At 41.8% G+C, this 21,293-nt stretch overlaps 2 protein-coding genes across 2 annotated transcripts in view; one reads left to right on the forward strand and one right to left on the reverse strand.

The window, feature by feature from the left end:
• Window positions 1-9,531, forward strand: ERICH5 (glutamate rich 5). Its single transcript, XM_063130984.1, has 4 exons — window positions 1-139; window positions 2,025-2,522; window positions 4,992-5,099; window positions 8,255-9,531. Exons 1-4 carry the CDS (start codon window positions 49-51, stop codon window positions 8,275-8,277), a joined length of 720 nt encoding a protein of 239 aa, XP_062987054.1. The 5' UTR covers window positions 1-48; the 3' UTR covers window positions 8,278-9,531.
• Window positions 9,531-21,293, reverse strand: part of RIDA (reactive intermediate imine deaminase A homolog) — a 20,110-nt gene continuing 8,347 nt past the window's right edge. Inside the window, exons 2-6 of the mRNA XM_063130986.1 lie at window positions 19,034-19,139; window positions 17,846-17,900; window positions 16,007-16,075; window positions 14,047-14,102; window positions 9,531-12,278 (exon numbers count right to left, since the gene is read on the reverse strand). Coding sequence (XP_062987056.1) covers window positions 12,234-12,278; window positions 14,047-14,102; window positions 16,007-16,075; window positions 17,846-17,900; window positions 19,034-19,139 — 331 coding nt within the window. The 3' untranslated portion in view covers window positions 9,531-12,233. The remainder of the gene's footprint in view (window positions 12,279-14,046; window positions 14,103-16,006; window positions 16,076-17,845; window positions 17,901-19,033; window positions 19,140-21,293) is intronic.

Raw genomic sequence — 21,293 nt, forward strand, 5'->3', positions numbered from 1 at the left:
CCCGGCTTTTTCCGGACCTCGGGCGCCGTGGTTGCCTCTTGACTCGCCATGGGGTGCTCGAGCAGCGCTCAGACCCAAGTCAAAGACTGCAACCGGCCGGCTCCCAAGTCCCCGGACGCCAATGGGCTGCAGAAATGCGGTGAGCGGCGCCCCGGTGGCTTTTTATACTGGTGGTGGTGGAGGAGGAAAGGGTTCGCGGCGAGCTCAGCAGAGGTTTATTCGCACTCAGAACCTGTTGCAGGACAGGAACCAGTTCAAAGAGCTCAATCTGTGGGGAAGAGGGCTTAACATTCTTCCAGAGTGGCAGCCAGGCGGCAAAGGAACCAGAGGCGCCTCTTGCATTTCTTTAACGGGAAGCGTGGGAGCTTCAAGAGGTGTCGCTTTTCTCGTTCCCTTATGACGAGCTGCACTTGCTGAAATTCCTTTCCTTCTGTACCACTACCTGAAGAGCCAGCAGCCCTGTCCTCCTTTGTAGCTACTGCCCTAATTTGTCCCCAACCCAATACTCCATGTTATCTTCAGACAGGGTGACAGGTTATTTCTTCTAGCTGACAATTGAAAAGGCTTGATTTTTCTCCCCCTTTTCTCCCCACCCTCCAGCCTCAGGTTGAAGTGCTCTGTAACTGATGGAGGAGCTGCAGCCTTACTTTGTAACTACCAGTAATGGCATGTGCCTGTCATTCTGGGCTTGTCATTAATGAATATTTTCTGTTTTAACAGCCAAATCAACAAATGTGTATGTTGAACTGGAGCGCAAGAATTTTAAGCCTTTAACAGCCTTGTCAAAACTATGCTTATCCTGCATATAAATTATGCTTAGATCCAAAAAAAATTGAGAGTGTAAATCCAATGCACACTGTCATAGACACTATAGGATTTACTTCTGAGTAAATATAGTTAGGGTTGTGCTTTACAAATCCAAGTTCTTTGGCTTTTGTAATTTATGGATAGTGTCTTGCATTCAGTTTTCACCTCTTTATTCTAATAACTACGTAACTGCTGATATGGGCCATTATTCCCAATGAATCTTTAAAAACATAAAATTTCCAATTTGTCTTTTAACCCACCTGGTACTCTTTGGCAACACACCATGTGAAAGAGGAGAGTTATGTCTAAACTCATGCTTTTAGATCAACTCTCATTTGTACAATTGTAGAATTGTGGGAAAAGACAGGAATAAAATCATTTTTTTTATATTTTTGTTGTTCAGATGTGAGTTCTATTTTTGTGCGTAGCATAAATGTTCTTAATTTAAAAGTATCTATTTGCTTGGATTCGAAATGAGATATTCTGGGCTCCCCTGGATAAAATAAATCATACTGCAGAGCACTGAAATGTAAAGCAAACTTTCCTAAACACTACAGCTCTTGCTGATCGCAAAATGGTGGCTGTTTCAGTTATCTGCTGGTGTCCCCCAGAACTATTTCCCACCAGGCACCTACTCATAGAACTTGTTGGTGCCTTCTACTATTAGGGTGGGTGGGTGTCCTGGTGGTTGGCCTTTGCTGGGGAAAGGTGTATCTATACTGTGGAGGTCCACAAGGTATTATTATTATTATTATTATTATTATTATTATTATTATTATTATTTCTTTCTCGCTCATGGCGGTTTTTCTAGATGTCATGCTGTCTTTTACAGATTCAGGAATTTCCTGACAATTGAGCATGTTTTAATTATGACTGCTTTCTGGATGATGGTGTGGCTGTATTTTGGTAGGCCCAGTTTTTGAAGGTTTTCTGTATATTTCTGATGTGATGCCAGTGACTGATGTGACCTTGTCCTGTTGCCAAAGTTCTTTGACTTCCATGGCCAGTGGAGTATATTTTCCTCTTCCTTTTCGACAATATTTGTCATTAGCCCATAAACAACTCAGAAGTGGCTGACATGCTGCTTCTTGCTTGTGGGTTGTTTAACCCATGGGCTGTCGTTATGTCTGAACCAACTCACTGTGGCTTCAAATAATTTGTTTTTGTTTTTCTCTCCACTCTCTAAAACATATACTTGATCAACATTGCTAAATTAGATGACAACTTGCCCATCACAGATGAAAATGATACCATACCTGACCAGTCCGAACTTGCAGTAATGGAGGAAGTGGAACTTGGAAACAAAACTTATGAAACAAAACTAAGTGAGGATCTTGGCAAAGAAGAGGGAGATGTTTTGATTCCAGGGATAACAAAATGTGCCCTGTCTACCTGTCAGAGAGTAGACCCTGAGGGCACAGAGCCTCATCCAGTGGCACTAGAAGAAAAGTTCACCTGTAGCGGGCCTTTGCCTGCAGGCCTTCTAGAAGCTGGTGAGCCTCGGTCCGTGGAACCATCAGGAGAGGGTGGTGAACCTCAATCTGTTACAGAAGCAGCCAGCACTTTGCTGTTAGAAACTGTACAGGACAGTAAGCCTGAACCTGTTGAATCATCAGAGAGAGTCACACCTGAGCCTGCTGCAGAGGAAAATGTTAATCTCGTAACAGAAATGGTGAAGGAACTGCAAGTGCATGAAGAAGAACAGCTTACTGAGGGTAATGAATATGTTCTTGCAGATTCAGAAGGTCAGGTTCTGACCTGTACACAAATTCCACTGAGTTTAATGGATTTTTTGCAGGCACGCACCTGAGGGCGGAAGCTCTTGTCCAGTAGGTTTGAGCTAGGTATAGCATTTTCAAAGAACAGGGCTGGAAGTATCTTCTGCTCAGAAGTCAAAAGTGGTTAAGGGCTCGTCTAAATGAATGAGTGCTCAGTGCTCCCAATTGTTACTTGCTTTGTTTTCTTGCACTCTCATTTCAGGTATACCTCACCCCCACCCCATCATTTATACCAGGCAAGACTCTGGCCCAGTTTACGGGCCAGCATGGTGAGGGTGGGTTGTTGGGGCGGTTGACAACCCTAAAACAGCCCATGGGTTCTGGGTGGTTTATCAACCACCCCAACAACCCACCCTCGCTGGTTTGCACATAACGACACGCTACGGTGCCCCCCCCCACTACACCCCAAATATTCAGAATGGCATCCATCACTACAAGATGCCTGTAAGAAATTTCTTGTTACATGCAAACCAGGTATGTGTGTAAGGAAAGCCCTATGTTGGGACACATTTACAGAAGACAAATGGTACAAAGCCTGCTCCACTCTTATCTGCTGATAGATCTGCCCATCACTAATTCTGATATAGCAACCTGTTTATGTTTAAGTTCCAAATAGGTTCAGTCCAAATTTGTTAGCCTAAAATACAGCATGGTTAGATTCAGTCTGCTGGTGCCACATAATATTTAGAATTGTCTGCTGCTTTAGATCAGGAGTCCATCTTGTCCAGTGTTCATCTCCAGCAATTACCAGAATTACTTTTAAGAAGCTAATAAAGAGGAGAAAGTGATGGCAACCCCATATTGCTCGGCCCTAACACCTGGCAACTGGAGGCATATTGCTGCTGAACATGGAGGTTTTCCTTGGGCTCAAATGGCTTTTAGCCATGATAACTATTATCCATAATTTTTTTTACCCGTTTTATGGTACAGGAGACAGGATATCAGCCAAATACATCTTGTAGAAAAGAAGACTGAATTCGCTTACTAAATAACTTGAACAACATTTAAACTGTTTAATTCTTGGGTGAATGGTAATTCTGTTGACCTGGAACCCTGAATACAGAAAAACCACATAATGGGCTTTAGTAACGAAATCATTATTTACTTTCACAAGTTACTTTTCTAAATGCATACAGAATTGAGGGCATAATCCTATTGATTGTGCTCTTGATAATCTTAAAACCTTGAACCCAGAGGATTTCAATAATCCAATGCAGGGCAGGAAGAATGGTGGAGGCGATTTTTTCCTCCCTGTCCTTCCACGCTGCATGTTTTGCTAGATGGGCTTCCTCCGCCCCCATCTAGCAAAAGCACTTCAGAGGGAGAGGGAAGGAGGCTGGAAGAGGCTCAGGATAACTTGTCCTGGGCCCCTCCAGTCTCATCCCTCCTCACCCACTGAAATGCCTCATTTCCTCCCTCTCTGAGGTCAAGTTCTTGACCTTGGAGCTCAGGTGGCACAGTTCTTTCCACGCCAGCAACAAGAGGTGGGGATCTCTGACTCCCCCTTCCAAGGTCGGAGGGCAGTGTCTGACATCGGAAGGGGGGACGACTCCGAACAATCCTAGGGGCCATAAGATTGTTCTCTAAGAGACTAACCTGAATGGCAAGGATGGCTGTAAACATAAGCCAAGGTAGCTACGCTTTTCAGCTTTAGGCAACTTAGGGCATTCCAGATGTGTTGGCCTACAACATTGGCAATTAGCATGTCACGTGCATGCTGGGAATTATGGTATTGGAGGCCCACACATCTGGACAGCGCCAGGCTGGCAAGAGATGACTTAAGACATGATAAATTCATCAACATCAGGGGGGCTTCCACACACAGTCTTCGGGGCGCCCCGAAAGCGCTTCAGGGCGCCCCAAAACTCCTAGTGTAGCTACCTGGTCAGAAGAGACGGAGGAAGAGGCGGCGGCGAAAAGTTCCCAGGGCTCGGCGGCTTCTCTGGTGAGTCCTTGCTGCGGAGCCCAACTCCTCGCCGGCCTCCTCCTGTTGCCGGCGAAAGAGCCACCCGGGTTGGAGAGCTTGGCGGAAGAAGGCGGGCTCTTCCGCCGAGCTCTCCAACCCGGGTGGCTCTTTTGCCGGCAGCAGGAGGAGGCCGGCGGGGAGGACTCACCAGAGAAGCCGCCGAGCCCTGGGAACTTTTCGCCGCTGCCTCTTCCTCCGTCTCTTCTGACTAGGTAGCTACACTAGGAGTTTCGGGGCGCCCTGAAGCGCTTTCGGGGTGCCCCGAAGACAGTGTGAGGAAGCCCCCCAGGTGACAGGTGCTGAGTGCCTCCTGCGCTTCATGTTCCTTTATGACGGTATACAGGAAAATATAAGAGTGACAAAACGACACTCATCAAGTGCTGGGGCACTCAATACTCATTCCGTGTTCCCTGGCTTGATTACTATGGTTACTGTTCCAGGTGAGGCGGGAGAAAAGATGGAAACTGAGATGCACTGCGAGATAGTAAGTGAGGACTCGGAAACAAAAGAAGAAGAAACAGGAGAAGCTGCAGCAGCAACAGAGAGAGGTATGTTGATGGAGAAGTAAAAGACCAATATATTGGCAGCTCAAAGGCTATATTGGTATTCAAAACCTTTCATTAGCAACTCCTGCCTTATTTCAAAACAGGAGATGTTTAAAGAACATTCTGCAGGCGACTTCTTATTCTTTTGTGCATCTGCTTTGGTTTTGTTTACGTGAGGGCCTAACTAGATATGACAGGTCTGTCTTTTTAAACCTGGATTGTTCTAATGTCATATAAAGAACATGCCACTTTCTTTGAAATGGCAATCGGGACAAAGGGTAGAGCACTGCGGAATCCTCCCACTTACTTCCCCAAGCCATTTTTCTCCCCTAGGTTCACTTTTGGCACCAGAGAACATCTGCAGAGAAGTAACTGGTGCAAAGGCAGACCGAAGTCTTCTGAAATGTATAAGCTAGCTGAAAATGATGGGTTTCAAGCTATGTATACTTAGAAAAATGAGACACTCAATTTAAGGTGTTCAATTCCATAGTTACTATTTGCCAAACACGTTTTAGTAGTGATCAGGTTACTCCATAACTCTGGGACTTCTCATTCTTGCTCTTTTCCTGTTGTTGGTTGTGAGGTCTGGAATGGGTAGGGTTCAGCTCACGCACATGGCTATCTGGAGGACAAAACAAAGTACATGCTGCCTAGATACAAAAGAGGACAGATGAAAAGGAGGGCAAAAGGTTTCATCACTCAAGACCAATCTAAAATTACAGGTCTTTAATTTCCCTCAATTGCACCTGACAGTAGAGATTTCCTTTCTGTGAAACTGAAGGCTTTGTCGGAAACTGGTATCTGGGATTAAAACCCAAACAGCACACAGTACATTAAACTACTTATAAAAAAATGACTTATAGCCCCCGATACATTATTTTGGAATTCCTGTTTTCTGAAGCAAGAGGGTTGTATGGGCATAAAAGATATACCTGCAAAATTCTTCTTCCTGTTTTTCTCTTTCTTTCATCTTTCAGAATTACAATTAAGAAATAGTTGTTATTATTATTATTATTTATTTATTTATATAGCACCATCCATGTACATGGTGCTGTACAGAGTAAAACAGTAAAACGGTAAATAGCAAGACCCTACCGCTTAGGCTTACATTCTAATTAAATCCTGGTAAAACAATAAGGAGGGGAAGAGAATGCAAACAGGCACAGGGTAGGGTAAACAGGCACAGGGTAGGGTAAAACTAACAGTATAAAGTCCAAACAACATCAAGTTTTAAAAGCTTTAGGAAAGAGAAAGGTTTTTAGCTGAGCTTTAAAAGCTGCGATTGAACTTGTAGATCTCAAATGTTCTGGAAGAGCGTTCCAGGCGTAAGGGGCAGCAGAAGAAAATGGACGAAGCCGAGCAAGGGAAGTAGAGACCCTTGGGCAGGTGAGAAACATGGCATCAGAGGAGCGAAGAGCACGAGCGGGGCAATAGTGTGAGATGAGAGAGGAGAGATAGGAAGGAGCTAGACTGTGAAAAGCTTTGAAGGTCAACAGGAGAAATTTATATTGGATTCTGAAGTGAATTGGAAGCCAGTGAAGAGATTTCAGAAGTGGAGTAACATGGTCAGAGCGGTGAGCCAGGAAGATGATCTTAGCGGCAGAGTGGTGGACAGAAACCAGCGGACTGATGTGAGAGGAAGGAAGGCCAGTGAGAAGAAGGTTGCAGTAGTCCAGCCGAGAAATAACCAATGCATGAACAAGCGTCTTGGCAGAAGAGACAGACAAAAATGATCGAATCCTGGCAATATTATACAGGAAAAAACGACAGGATTTAGCTACTGCCTCAATATGAGGAATAAAGGAGAGCGAGGAATCAAATATAAAGCCAAGACTACGAGCTTCCTTGAAGCATAACATCATTGACAGTAAGAGAGAATGAGAGATGAGAAGGTTTAGGAGGAAAAACAAGCAATTCAGTCTTTGCCATATTAAGTTTCAAACGACGATGCAGCAGCCAAGCTGAGATATCTGAAAGACATGCCGAGATACGATCGTGAACATCAGGAGAAAGTTCCGGAGATGAAAGATATAATTGTGTATCATCGGCATACAGATGCTATTGGAGGCCATGAGATTGAATAAGATTGCCCAAGGGCAACATGTATAAAGAAAACAACAACGGGCCAAGCACCGAGCCTTGTGGAACCCCTACTGAAAGGGGAAAAGAGGAAGACGAGCTGCCATTAGCCAACACGCTGAAAGAGCGACCCGCTAGATAGGAGGCAAACCAGTTATAGACAGAGCCGCAAAGTCCAAGGTCATGAAGGGAATCTAAGAGAAGATCACGATCAACCGTGTCAAAGGCTGCAGTTAGATCAAGTTATAACCCCGGCCTCCTTACTGTACACCCCCCCCCCCAACCAAAGATGGCATCCGTAGCAGCTATGGTGCGGCCCAAAGGCGGCTGTATGTTTTTCTTTCAATATATTTTTTAGTTTTCTTTTTTGCCAATAAATCTGCTTTCCCGAATTCACAAAAGCTAACTCGAAGGGTAGACTTAAAAGGTTTTATCTTATGGTGAGAGTTTGTATTGGGTAGTGGTAGTGGTAAGTCAACTAAAAGTTCACTGGATAGATAAAGAGGAAAGTTTGGAGATTTTGGTCTTACTTTACAAACCAGAATGCTTTTCATTTTGGACTCCCTTCTGTTCATTTTGGACTCCTTTGAATCTAGTTGTAGTTGCTATTAAGCCATTTAAATTAGCTTTTATTTTGCAGTTGTGATGCTGGAAATAATCTGATAATTTTAGGATGTTTTTAAAATGATTTTAGAATGTTTTAACAATGTATATTATGTTTTAATTCAGTTTTATATATTTATATTTACTGTTGTTCCCTGCCTTGATCAGAATGGAGAGGCGGGTAAGAAATATTTTATTATATTATTATTATTATTATTATTATTATTATTATTATTATTATTAGATCTTTCTCCACTTAAGAATCACCATTTTCAGCTGATCTTATTCTTTAAAATAAGTCTTTTTTTAAAGCCTCCTGCATTGGTGGCATTGTTATGACAAGATACATATGAATAGAACAAAGGAACTGTGTCATGATTTGCCTGTAAATGTGACTTAATTTCAAAGAACTGTTCCTAGTATGTGTTGATGGAAAGGTCTATACCATTTCTTAAATTATGTTTTTTATATTGCAGAAGCTACTAATAATGAAGAGTAACTCATGGCTTTTGACTGGACTTCATCCTTGAATAACATTAATACTCTGATTTGAGAAAATCTGGATTTATATGAAAGCTTACATGGACATGCCACCATCACAGAGTACTAAGGGGGAAACATTTTAAGGATTGTATTTTGGGAAGTCAAGTTGCCAAGAACCATGGAGGAATTGCAATGATAAACCTTCACATCTGCCATATAGTGCCTTCTGTTAACTTCTACTTAAGTGGAATTATGTGTTAACAAAGTAATTTTGCCTACTTCACTTAGAGAATTAAGAAGTACAAAGGATAATCTAGGGTAAACTATATAAAACAATATCAATTATAGAAGTGAATGCATGTAAGTTTAGATCTAACACTGAGCACTAGGAAAATCTACGTGGTCTAAAGAGGGATAAGTATTATTAGGTTCTAGTAGCAATCAATAATGCAGCCATGAGTTTAACTGCGTCAGTGCAATTCCTGTGTGAAGTGACTCTTATACGTAAATACAGTACAGGAGCTTAATATTTCTGCTTTAGTGCAATCTAGTATGAGATGTATCAATTCACCTTTTCTGTAACTCATTAAAATAGTCATTGCATTCCTCAAAAACACTTGTGGGGTAAGGACTACCATGAAATGACGACACTCTGCAATTGCAAGATAGAATACCTGTCAACAAAGAAAATACCCTGTATACTTTAATAATTAGTGGCTGGCACCATACCAAGATGTACTTGATTGTCATTGTGATGTGGTGGTAACACTTGTATAAAAGGAATTTTAAAAATATTAAATAACCTGCAATTAAAATTCCAATCATATTAAGTCAGAATGCTTGTGACAACACAAGATACTGGTACTCAAGGAAGTAAAAATTATAACCAAATGTAGTTACTACCTCGAACTCGCAATAATTATGCATTTCTGCAACTTTTTCTAGGCATGTGAATCATATTTACTTTTATAAACCTATTAATTTTTAAACAGTAAATATGAAAAAGTGAATCCTTCAAGGGTTCTTTGAAAAACAAGAATGATTGAAGTGCAAATCTCATAAACAACAGAGAACTTCACATTTTAAAAAAGAACCTGGCAGACAGTGTCTGACAGTACAGTACTCTTTAAACCACGCAACCATTAATTTTGAGCAGAGCTTATCTTCACCTGTCTTGTCTGAATCAGGGAAGCATTATTCTATGTCAGGGTATGCTTCTTCACAAAGTGCATAAAAACCTAATTTAAAAACATCAAAATAAAAAAAATACTTCTGGAGCATCTGTATGATATGGCATAAAATTGAAATAGGGCAATCTTATGGGGCCTGGAGAGGGAGAAGCTGAGGTTGTTTTGCCATGCTTGCACCATCAGGGCAGAAGGCGTCGATGAACAGCTGGAGGGAAAGTAACACCAGATCTAGGGCTGGCATACTTTTGTTGGGGGTATGGGAGGGCCTTGGCTCTCTAACCTATTACCGCTGTCAAAGCAATAAAGGTCCAGTTTCTGCTCCTTGCAACAAGGAGGCTTGAAGAGCAGTCCACATCATCCACAGGCAGAGGAAGAGGGAGATCTGCTTTGTCCTACAGCTCTTGCAGGAGTGAGAGGATAGGAGCCTTAGTGATATTTCTCAACCTTGACATCCTATAAGCTTGTGTATTGCTTTGCGTTTCACATCTTTTGTGAGATATACATCCTTTAATTTTTAAAGGTAGCTTTCTTTATTGTGTGGTCATAGTTCATCACTTTTAAAAGATTTGAGCCAGATTTGCTCTGTGCAACTCCAATTGCACAACACTCCTGCCGGAGGAAGGATAGCAGACAAAGTTTGCCATTTCCTTCTTCCCCCGGAAAAGCTGCTCTGGACAGTTGGGCTCACTGCTAAGCATGAGAGATGGCGGTGGGATGTTGCAGGAGCAAGGAAAAATCTGAAAAAGAAACCCACTCCCCTTTTGCACCCCCCATGCCCCAAAGCAGGGAGCTGCCACTGAATCAGTGTTTCTTCCACAAATGGAAGGGGCCCTCCGGTTCATGGCAGGGCAAGTCTGGATCTAACCTAAAGGCTTTGCAGTGTGTGGTCTTTAGCTGCTAAAGGAGTTCCAGGCAGCTAACACTAAAATACAAAATAATCAAAACATAAAAACAAGAAGGTAAAACATCAATACATACATTAAATGGATTAAAAAACTTAGTTGGCTTATGAGGTTGAAGGCCTGCCTGGATAAAAATGTCTTTGCCTGCTGGTGGTACTGTGCCAGCAGGGTCCACTACTTGTGCAATGGGGATTTAGCAGTTCAGAGAGGAACCAGAATTTCTACCCGTAAGTGGTCAGAGGTCTTCATAGGCTTTATCCCTTCCCCTCTGGGCACTTCTCTCTTCTTCTGGGGCATCAGGCAGTGCCAAAATGAGAAGTAAGAACTTGTAGTTTTCCTGGTCAACTAGTATTCTGAGCAAGTACATACTTTGTTTTCTTTGCAACGCTTTTACTAACAATAGCAAGCCTCTTTGCTTTCACTACCATTATAAACATATAAAGTAGATCTTATGTGAAATGCATTCTTCTCCTATCCCCAAATGGCTCAGTATAGAGAAATAGAGCTTTTCTATTCCTCAACAGAGAAATCATGAGTGATTTATTGCATGTTCATGATTGGGCACTCACAGAGGTTGAGTAGGTCTTTTACAATGTTGTCAACCTCCAGGATGTCTCTCATGCTTCCCCCCCTTATCCGCTTTCAAAATATTGGAGATAAGCTGTAATAACAGTTAATGGCGCTGTAATTCAACCCATTTATTGGCGCTGCTCACTGAAACATACAGACCATTGCCGGGAAGGGAAGTTTCAATTCCATATCATGCGGTTGTATAAAAGAGCCCAACAAAATACATTTACAATTGTACATGTGTTTGTTGCCTCTTTATATATGCATTAAGAAGTGCATGTACAACTACTAAGGTAATCATACATACCCCATACTAACTGCAGATAAATGTGTGTGATCAGCCCACAAGTCAGTGAAGATCCTTACATACTTCTGGCTGAAGCATGTCATCCAGGCTTCATTTGTGAGTGACCCTCACTGAATAACTCTTGAGGCTATTGCCAGGCTGAAATATATAATTTAGCTTGAAACTGTGTTCTTGCATAACATCTTAATCTAGCTAGTTTACAGATAAACTGGAACTGCTTCAACTAAATTATAGGTTGCAGTTGGATCTCCAGTATGTAACATTGCCTACTTCCATCATTTGGGATTTTTTTTATTATTATTATTACTGAAAGGTCCACCTGGAGAGCCCAAACACGCAATTACTTTGAGCAAAGAAAAAGTCTTAGATGTGGCACTTCATGTAGTCAGTTTATTATTTAACTTTCCCCAAAAAAGACTTATTTAAAATTATTTGTTTCTGGCAGGTAAAATTATTTGAAAACACAAAATAGAAAATACATCCCCAAAGTTGTTTTAAGTTAGCAGCATCTTTGTTTAGTAAATCAACTAGGTTAGAACAGACAAGTTCAAAGGCTACGGTTCTCAAAGTGGATAAAAGCTGAAGTAAGCCGTAATATAGTAGTCTGACTGTACCCTTTATAGCTTTTCTTTCTAATGCTTGTTTTAATGGTGCTGTTCGGGTTGGTATTGTGCTATCTTGGTTCCTAGAATCTACTTATTTTTTTCTGTATTATCTCACTCACAGTCCCATTCACTGCCTCCCTCAAAATACTACTTCAAGAACCAAGATGTTCTAAGCAACTTGTATTCAATTCTGTGATGACCCTTCATTCATAGCAAATCCTACATAGGCTTACCACCATAACAGCACAGTGATGCGTGCCTGTGTGCATACAAGTGTGCATACAAGTGTTAATGTTTGCCAGAGGACCTGTTTTTCAGTTCTGAAGCAGACTTCTTTATGGAGAGAAACCAATGGACAGCACTGAGTTACTACAAGAAGTGAGACTAAATCTATAAGCCTAGGCTCCTCGGACAGCAATAGCTTCAATCTCAACACGGGCACCCTGTAAGGAAGATGTCAAATAACATGATTAGAAAATCAGTGCAGGACAGTCTTCTATGTTTACTTCATTTTTTACTAGAACCCAAGGATCTACCATCTGGAGCCCTGGTGCAAAATAATTAAAGAACTCTGAGCCCAGGAATTTGTTGAGCACCAGAAATGAGCAGAGCTGATAGTCTTTCCACACACAAAAAACTCCTGATTACCCCAAGTTTTCTTAATTTCAGCAGTGTAATTTAGGAGGGGCGTGCGTTTTTTTCTTGTTGCTATTTTAAATAATTGAGAGTCAGAAACCCTTGGTCAGCCTTCACCAATCTCGGAAGGTCTAGAAACTGCAGCTAGTGCAGAATCCAGCATCCAGGCACTACATGATGTGAACATATAAACCTTGCTGTCAATTTGTTTCCAGGCCAAATTCAAAGTGCTGGTTTTAACCTATAAAAACCTAACCTGGGTTAATTTAGTTCCATAGCACAGACTTGCTGCTCTTCCAACACTAGTCATGAACCCAGGGAAGTGGATGCAGTTGTGTACATATAATATAGAACTTTATGTTTGAAAAGCAACTATTAAAAGCCCTAGTACTGTAAGGAGGCAACTTTATAAAACAAGGAGTCTGGTAGCACCTTAAAGGCTAACAGTTCTGTTGTGGCATATATTTTGGGAACTACAGCTCACCTCTTCAGGGGCACAAAGTGTTATCCACAACAGATTTTGTGTATTTACACATAGAGAAATTGTAAACTGCAGCCAAATGACCACGAAATAGAAGAGGTAAGGTCTGTGACAATTCTATGTAGATCTTCAAAGTATACAAGCAGTGACTACTTACAATAACAATCACATATTATTACTACTGTGCTAATCTTGCATACATATAAGGTTTGTGTAGAAATTTGTCATGCACTTCACCCCTTATATTTCATGACCATTTGTCTCCATGATTTACATTTCCCCCCTCTCTGCATATATAAAAGAACAATCTGCTAAAGATAAAACTTCATGCACCTGATGATGTACTCTAGTTCATAAAACCTAATGCCACAATAAGGGAGCAATCCTATGTCCCCTAGACAGCATGTGAAGGGACATCGGATTTTTCAGTTTTCTGGCTCCAAGCTCAGAGCCAGGAAACCGTGCTCCCCGCTCCCTCCCAGCCAGTGCAGAGCACAGAGGGCAAAAGGGGGCATTTCCAGGAGTGCGGAGGGGAAGAGACTACGGAAGCTGGTTTAGACAGTTTCTTATGCAGCCTCCCCTCTCCAACTCTGATTCTCAAAATTGAGAGTCTAGCAACAACTGCGGAGCGGACAGAGCATGGAGGAGAGGCTGCCCTCTGTCCTCCATTGGATATTCTTAAGCCCCTGAGTTCAGGGGCTTACAAGTACCCAGGGTGCAACCCATAGGATTGCACCCTAAGTCTGTTAAAGTTAAGGTGGCACAAAACTCTTACGGTGCAATCCCCATTGAACTGAACAGGAACTACTGAACATCCTATACATACAATGTATAGGATTCCAATGGAAGTCTGTTGCATTAAAAACAACAGAGCTGTTTTGGAAGTTCAACAGGCAGTGCAATCCTATACTCACCTAGGAATAAGTCCCATTGAGCCCAATGTACTTTACTTCAGAGTAGACAGACAGGATTGCATGGTGAGTAAATGTTGCAAATTCTTTAAAGCCCTTATATTTAATTAAATTTAAAAGCAAGATCTAAGTTTAGATCTATAAGACATCAGACAGAATTGTAAAAATATAATTGACACTTACTTTTGGAAGAGCAGCAACCTGATAAGCTGCTCTGGCTGGAAAGTTGCACTTGAAAACTAGATATTGAAGGTAGATATTTGCATGAATATATTGACTAAGCAGAATAAAGATATTTGCAGAATCTACACAGGTTTCATAATTCAGCTGTTGGTGACACAGAATCTCAAGGCAGGCTCTAGTTCTGCTCTGTGCCTTTGGATGAAGTAATCTACATACCTTTAAAGCACAACAGCTAGCTGGAGGATGTATTTTTGTAGCTAAAGATATTTGATTAAGAACTGTGAACATTGTAACTTTTTGAACCAATGGCCCTGTTTGAATAAGTTTCGAGCCCTCATCATTAGATGGGGCGGTGGGGGGGGGGGGTGGAGTCTTCAAAGCATAGAAACCAAGGAAGAACTAAAAGCAAGTAATAGCCATACAATTTTGACTTTCAGATGTTTCATTATTGGTCAATTTGAACAGAAGCATATTTTCAAGTCACATTGGGCAGGCATGTCTACACCAGCCCTATATCCCAGGGTAGTCCTTAGATCATCCCCGTGCATCCAAATTACGCACAGGGGATCCTGGGACTTCCCCTGGGATATAGGGAACAGCAGAAAACCTGATTTTTCTGCAGTCCTGGGACAATCTTGTGGTGCACAGGCTGTGAGGCCGCTGCTCACAGGTCCTTCCATCATCCCTGCATGTAGCGGAGACCATAAAGTGGGCATGGAGCTGCATGGAGGCAGTGGGGAACAGTTTCGGGTTGTTGTTTTTACCTTTTTTGAGGAGGAGCGCAACTGCGCTCCTTCTCCCTCTTCAGGAAAAAAAATGGCAGCCGTGATACCCTTCCGGGATGTTGTGCGGCCATCAAGATGCTGGGGGAGGATTGCGGAAGATGGTAAGTCCACAATCCTCCCCACTCCCTCCCTCTACACCCTACGGTGTAGACATGCCCCATCAATTAACTAAAAGTTTTCTGTTTTATATTGCTGCAAAATCTTACATGAACACAGGCATAACAATCTTTGAAATAGAAGTTAAACATTCTGCAACACTTATGTTTCTGATTGTTGGACTTTGGAACAACCAGAGAATATAGTTGGATTTAATTTCACTTTTCTCTGCAATACTCTAGAATGACATGTAAAACAGCCTTATGTGAATGGAAGACACTTTCCATATGTGGAAAAGCACCTTCAGATTCAACCCAACTTATTATTAAAGATCCTCACAACAACCCTGTGAGGTTGCCTAGGCTGGGGGGGGGGGGGGGAGACTGGCCCAAGGTCACCCAATGAGCTTCATGGCTGAGTAGGGGTTTGAACCTGGGTCTCTTCCATCCTAGTCCAAAAAACAAATGCAGAGTATGAGCTCTAGAAACAGAACAACCCATCCCAATTATTCAGTGTTAATCTTGATCTTCCCATGTCTCTCTGATCCACTGAAGCCCTTTGGATGGAGACCATCCCATATGTACCTGCCCGGACCCTAAGGTCATCCTCAGGGGTCCTTCTCCATGAGCCCCTGCCAAAGGAAGTGAGGCAGGTGGCTACCAGGAGGAGGGCCTTCTCTGCTGTGGCACCCCAGCTGTGGAATGAGCTCCCTAAGGAGGTTCGCTTGGCACCTACATTATATGCTTTTACACGCCAGGTGAAGACCTTTTTATTCTCCCAACATTTTAACAATCTATAAATACACTTTAACATGGTGTTTTAAATTTGTAATTTTGCATTGCTGCTGTTTTTATCTGGTTGAGCTTTTATATTGTATTTTATATTATGGTTTTATACTGTTGTTTTATACTATGAATGGTTTTAATTTTTGTGAACCGCCCAGAGAGCTCCAGCTATTGGGCGGTATAGAAATGTAATAAATAAATAAATAAATAAATAAAATCCCACTTCATGTTTTGCATGGGGCTTTGCTCTCAGTTAGCAGTATGCTACTGTTATACAGTGCTAGCGGTACTTACATTGCCTGTAGATGTCATTAATGTCATCAAAATCCTTCATGTCAGCCATCAGCACAGTAGTCTTTACCACTGAAAGTTAGGAAATGCTTTTATAAATTGCGTTCCCAGTGATCAAGCTGCAAAAATTTAATGATGATTTTTCAGCATGATTAAGTCTGCCTTCCCATCCACAATTGGATGTAAGACTCATTGACCTTAGTGGGACCTCTGAATAAATCTGCATAGGATTGTACTCTAAGTGTCCTGCACTCCAAGTTAAACAATGATGTATACATTTTATTTCTTGATTGTCTGAAGGCCAAACTGTGGAAGCAATATGGCGCTGGTGGGGTGAGAGGGCTGGTTATATCAGCGTCTAATTTTCCTAAGGCAGGAATAGGCAACCTGGTACCTTCTGGATGTTTTGGACTACAACTCACATTATCCCTGCCCATTGGCCATGCTGGCTGGGCCTTATGGGAGCTGTAGTCCAAAACATCTGGAGGGCATCAGATTGCTTACCCTTGTCCTAAGGTAATCTAACAATAAGGGCTTCTCCACATAGCGCTTTTATCCTGCGATCGAGATTGGTTACTCATGGACGTTTGCGTGTCCTTTACATGATGTTGTCAAGCTCTAGGGCCTCTCCTATGCTTTCCAGCATTTATCCTGGTGTTTTTTTTTAAGATTGCAGATAATGAGCTATTTAAATATCACAAGTTGATTTTTTCCAATGAAAAGAAGAAGTGGTGCTATAACATATTGCCACCTAGTGGTTGTATAATGAAACATATAGAGCTTGCAGATAAAGGAACTCCCCAGGAAAAAAAGCATGAAAAATGCGTAATAGGGGACGATCTTAATCCCACAAAGAATATGGAAGCAGAATCCCCAGTAAAGTTGCGGGATAAAAGCCTGGTGTAGAGAAGCCCTAGAAGTGAGCTGGTGCTTGGGGCATAGCTTTCTATTCTCCTGTACTGCACATGTAACCCTACTAAGCCCCTTGTGTTGCAACAAGCCTTGAGAATCACTGATTTACCAGTGCACCAACATTCCGTGAAAACCTCATGATGTCTAATATCCAAGGACAGCAGTATTCTGGAACTGAGTTCACAATCTCAAACCTGCCCCAAATATCTATCTCAATGAAGCAGGCTCCAAAATGTCCCTGGGATATACAGCTCCCTTCCCAGTCACTTAGACTTCTGGCATCCCAGCAACTCATGTCTCAAGCATCCAAGTGCTCCATTTTTATAACTCTACTGTTTTCCTTATTCTCAAATCCAGTGTCCGAACCTTGACCATCACCTACATTCGATGCTAAGCTGCAATAGCCATGCAAAGTATGAAATTTGAGCAAGGACCAAAAATGAATCCAAAAGGAATAGAAATCTCTAAGGTTTTGCTCGTTTTTAGTAAAACATCTGTTTTGATTGCCACTTCCCAGGTGCAAGAATCACATTTACTCTTGTGAAGCTCATAAAATTTAGCATTAAACAGTAGCATCCGAGTTAGCTCACTGGCATGAGAGATGGAAGTTAATTCAGGACATCATAAGAATGGAGGTAACACTTTAAGAAGAAGGTGAAATATTGGGAAACTTCAAAATCCTAAAACCCACAGAACAGATGTTTGTATCAAACAAAAAAGTTACAAATGTAACTTGTAACAAAAAGGGATGGGACCTGAAAGTCTTGGGAACTTTTGTAAAGATAAAAATTGGGAATGGTCTTGGTTCTAATATGGCAGATATTTGCAGCATCACCACCTCAGCTGTTCTTTCTCCCATGACAGAAAGTATGCTTTCTTTTCATCTTCAAATGTAAGAGAAGTCATTTGCTTTAGCATACATTTACTCACCATTGTCATAGGTACAGTCAGCAGCTTTCAGAATTTCCCCGATATTCTGAAGGGCCTAATGGGAAAAGCACAATTGAGTTTAAGTTATTTATTTGGGTTTGGCCATCTAATCCCTTTGACTCACAGCAGGGAAAACATATGCAACCATATACAACAGTATAATAAAATATCATGAAACATAAGATATGCAAAAGACAGCCATTTTTAAAAATTAAACGAAATTTAAGAAAATATTAAAGCACCAAGTCCCCAGCCCCCTCCCCCTCCAAAAAGCTTAAGTACCATTAATTTCAATGAAAGTGCAACTAACTGTCTCTGATTGATACTAAGTCCACAACAGCCTAGGAAATTGTGCAGCCACTGTTTCTGCTGCATCTTCTCCTGAGAACTCATCTACATGGCAGTTTGCTTAGCAATGTAGCACACAATTGGGAGTGCAGAAATTGTTCTGAAAAGGGTGCACATCCTGTCACCTAAGACCTACCTGTGCAGGAGACCCAGGTCTGCAACAGTCCCTGGTAGCTATGTGGTTAACTGGGTATCTAGTTTTATGCAGATGGATCCAATCTATGCATCCAGTGTTGCATCATTTCAAGCCTTGTGGGCATGTCCTTAACATAGGTGTACAACTCCAGGCCTAGAGGCCAGATCTGGGCCTCCTGGGGTCCCTGTTTGGCCATATGGGAACCCCAGAGGGCCCCCTTTCTCCCAACCACTGATTGTTTGAGGATTCCCAGATTTTGTGTTGTTTTTCTCCTCATTCTAAAAGGTTGAAATGCCTCTCCTAAGGCTTAGAATCCAGCAGTTAGAGCTTTAAGCTAAAATACGCTGGTATTTTGGGTACTTTGGGTTCTGAGCCTTTTACCTTCAGCCCCTGCCCACCACTGGAATATGACACCTGAAATCTTCTCTGAAACGGAATTCAGCCCTGAAAGAGTTTCTATATCCCACTTTAACACATTATTATTATTATTATTATTATTATTTATTGCATTTGTATACTGCCCCATAGCCAAAGCTCTCTCGGTGGTTCACATAAGATAAAAACACTTAAAAAATATACAAAGATTAAAAACCACAAAAACAAGCAAAATACACATACATTTAAAACCACTACAACTATTAATGGATGGCCACATGGAATATGTCATCAGACACACTATTAGAATAAGTGAGATCATGTTTTACCTGATCAGCTTGTTCCTTTGCTCCTCCACCGACAAGCTGGCCATTTGAGGGATCCATTCCTAGCTGCCCTGCGATATACAAGGTCCGATCTACCAACACTGCTTGACTATAGATGAAGACAATGAAGAAAAAAAGAGAGAGACTTAACATCTAGCAATTTTAAAACATTTAACATTTTTGGGGGGAAATAGTTTGATTTCCCCTCCAGTGAGCTGAGCAAATTGTCCAGCTGCTAAGAATTCCAGTTATGTGGACTCTGAAATTCTTTGATGGAAGAACAGCCATGGATAGTGAAGTTGGTTTTGCAGGAAAATCCGAATTGGAAAATTTCCTGGCCGGGTGGGGTGGGGATCCTCTGCAAATCATCCTAATTTACATGCGATAGTTTGAAAATTCTCTGATGTTCTATGCAGATCTAAACCATGGTTATGTAGCCACCATGGTTCAGAATGGTTCATGCAACACACTAAGTCATGGTACACACGACACACTAAGCCATACTATTTAGCTCAAAATGCTTAACAACTGCAGCTTAGCATGTCATCTGAACAGGTTCAGTGGTAGAGTGTCGGATTGAGACTCAGGATATGTATTACCTATAAAATGGCAGATCTTAGCAACACATAACATAATTTATTAACGTGACTCAACTAGGTCACTTCCTTGTAATTTGCTAGAGGATGCAGGGTGACAAAACTTTATGGCGGCCTTGGAATTTACTGCACATTTGTTCACTTGGGGCAAGCATCCGAGTGGGCAAATGCTGTTGACTGTACATGTGGCTTGAGTTCTCTCTCCTTCTTCAAGGCAAGCATCTACAGCTGCCAAGAACCTGATCTTCTGTCCTGCTGGCAATTCTAATCCCTATAACCTTTTGCAATCAGACTGGCAGAAATCCATGGACAGAAACAAGGGTGCCCATGAGTTCTACTGTATGATGGATCCTGTGTCTCCCACACATAAGATGTCCAAAAATCCAGTTAGCTGAGGCTGCGGGGGTAATGGAGTTAGAGACTGTTGGGAGGAGGTGTGCTGAAACTTTGCTTTGACCTCTGCTTCAAGCATGCATGGTGCAGTGGTTAGAGTATCGGACTGGGACTCGGGAGATCCTAGTCCCCATGCGGCTGTGAAGCTCATTGGGTGACTTTGAGCAGTCACTTACTCTAAGCCTAACATACCTCACAGGGTTGTTGTGAAGATAAAATGGAGAGGAGGAGGACTATGTAAAGCCACCTTGGGTTCTGTCATGTCTAGCCTTGCTCCCCCTGGTTTGGAAGAAGGTGTTTCAGGTAATAAATCAGAATCAGACTCTGAAGTAGAGGGGTCGGTGCCAGACACAGGCCAGCCTGTACCAGTGGGGAAGAAAGCTCTCACAAGCTCTTCACCAGCTGGTGGGTGAACTCTCTCCAGGGCTTATCTGGTCAAGAGAAAATAATATACAGTCAGTGGGAAGCCAACATTCTTCCGAAGGAGAGAGCACCAACAGGTTAGCCGATCCTAGAGTGCAGACTAAAACGGGCAGAAAGGACGGCAAGAGAAAATCGGCCCGGCTCGCATCGTGTCAGAAGCCGCCTCAGAACTAGCCTCTCTGAAGTTAACACGTCTTGGGAAAAGGCCTTCCATTCTTCTTGAAAGGACAACTGTCTTGCTTAGTTTGCATAGTTTTGCCTAGAGGAAAGTTCCAAGAGATTAGACTCTCTTCAGGTGAGAAGAAATGTTTATTGCTTAAATAAAGCTTTGTAGATTACTTTGCAGGCCTCATTATTGTCTCCCAAGAAGGCAGGAGGTTTTTTGAGAAACACAACAGCTTCCTTTCAAGAGGGATGTTAATGTAAAATAAATAAGACAAATAAAAATAAATGCATCGCAACAGCTCTTACATTGTCACATCAAAGCAAATATTGACTTAGTAAAATCTACTTCTAGGCACCAAAATACCAATTAAAATGGGCACTTTATAAATGTAAGCTGTATGGAAGTGTTCTCTTGTAGCTGTTCTTTTGCTCTTTGCTTAATTGACTATTCAAGTACACCACCCTCCGCCTTCCTTTATGTACAAGCGCAGCAAATTTCATTCGCTTCTAAATACTTGGTGCACCAGCCAACTAATTTGGAAGAACAGATTGCAACACTCCATTATTAATGGGAATGCCTTGAAATTAACTTAAATAAAAATAATTAACTTAAGTATGAATAGCCTGAGACCAAATTTTCTGCCATCCATGGCAAAATACTGAATGTGAGAATATTTAATTAGATT

This window comes from Elgaria multicarinata, chromosome 7 (assembly GCF_023053635.1).
Source record: "Elgaria multicarinata webbii isolate HBS135686 ecotype San Diego chromosome 7, rElgMul1.1.pri, whole genome shotgun sequence".
In the NCBI taxonomy this organism is placed as follows: domain Eukaryota; kingdom Metazoa; phylum Chordata; class Lepidosauria; order Squamata; family Anguidae; genus Elgaria; species Elgaria multicarinata.

Excerpts from the sequence above, each read along its gene's own strand:
- ERICH5 (XM_063130984.1), top strand. The coding sequence starts at position 49 with ATGGGGTGCTCGAGCAGCGCTCAGACCCAAGTCAAAGACTGCAACCGG. Across the intron at positions 2,523-4,991 it reads AGAAGAACAGCTTACTGAGG|GTGAGGCGGGAGAAAAGATG; the intron begins GTAATGAATATG and ends TTACTGTTCCAG. Across the intron at positions 5,100-8,254 it reads TGCAGCAGCAACAGAGAGAG|AAGCTACTAATAATGAAGAG; the intron begins GTATGTTGATGG and ends TTTATATTGCAG.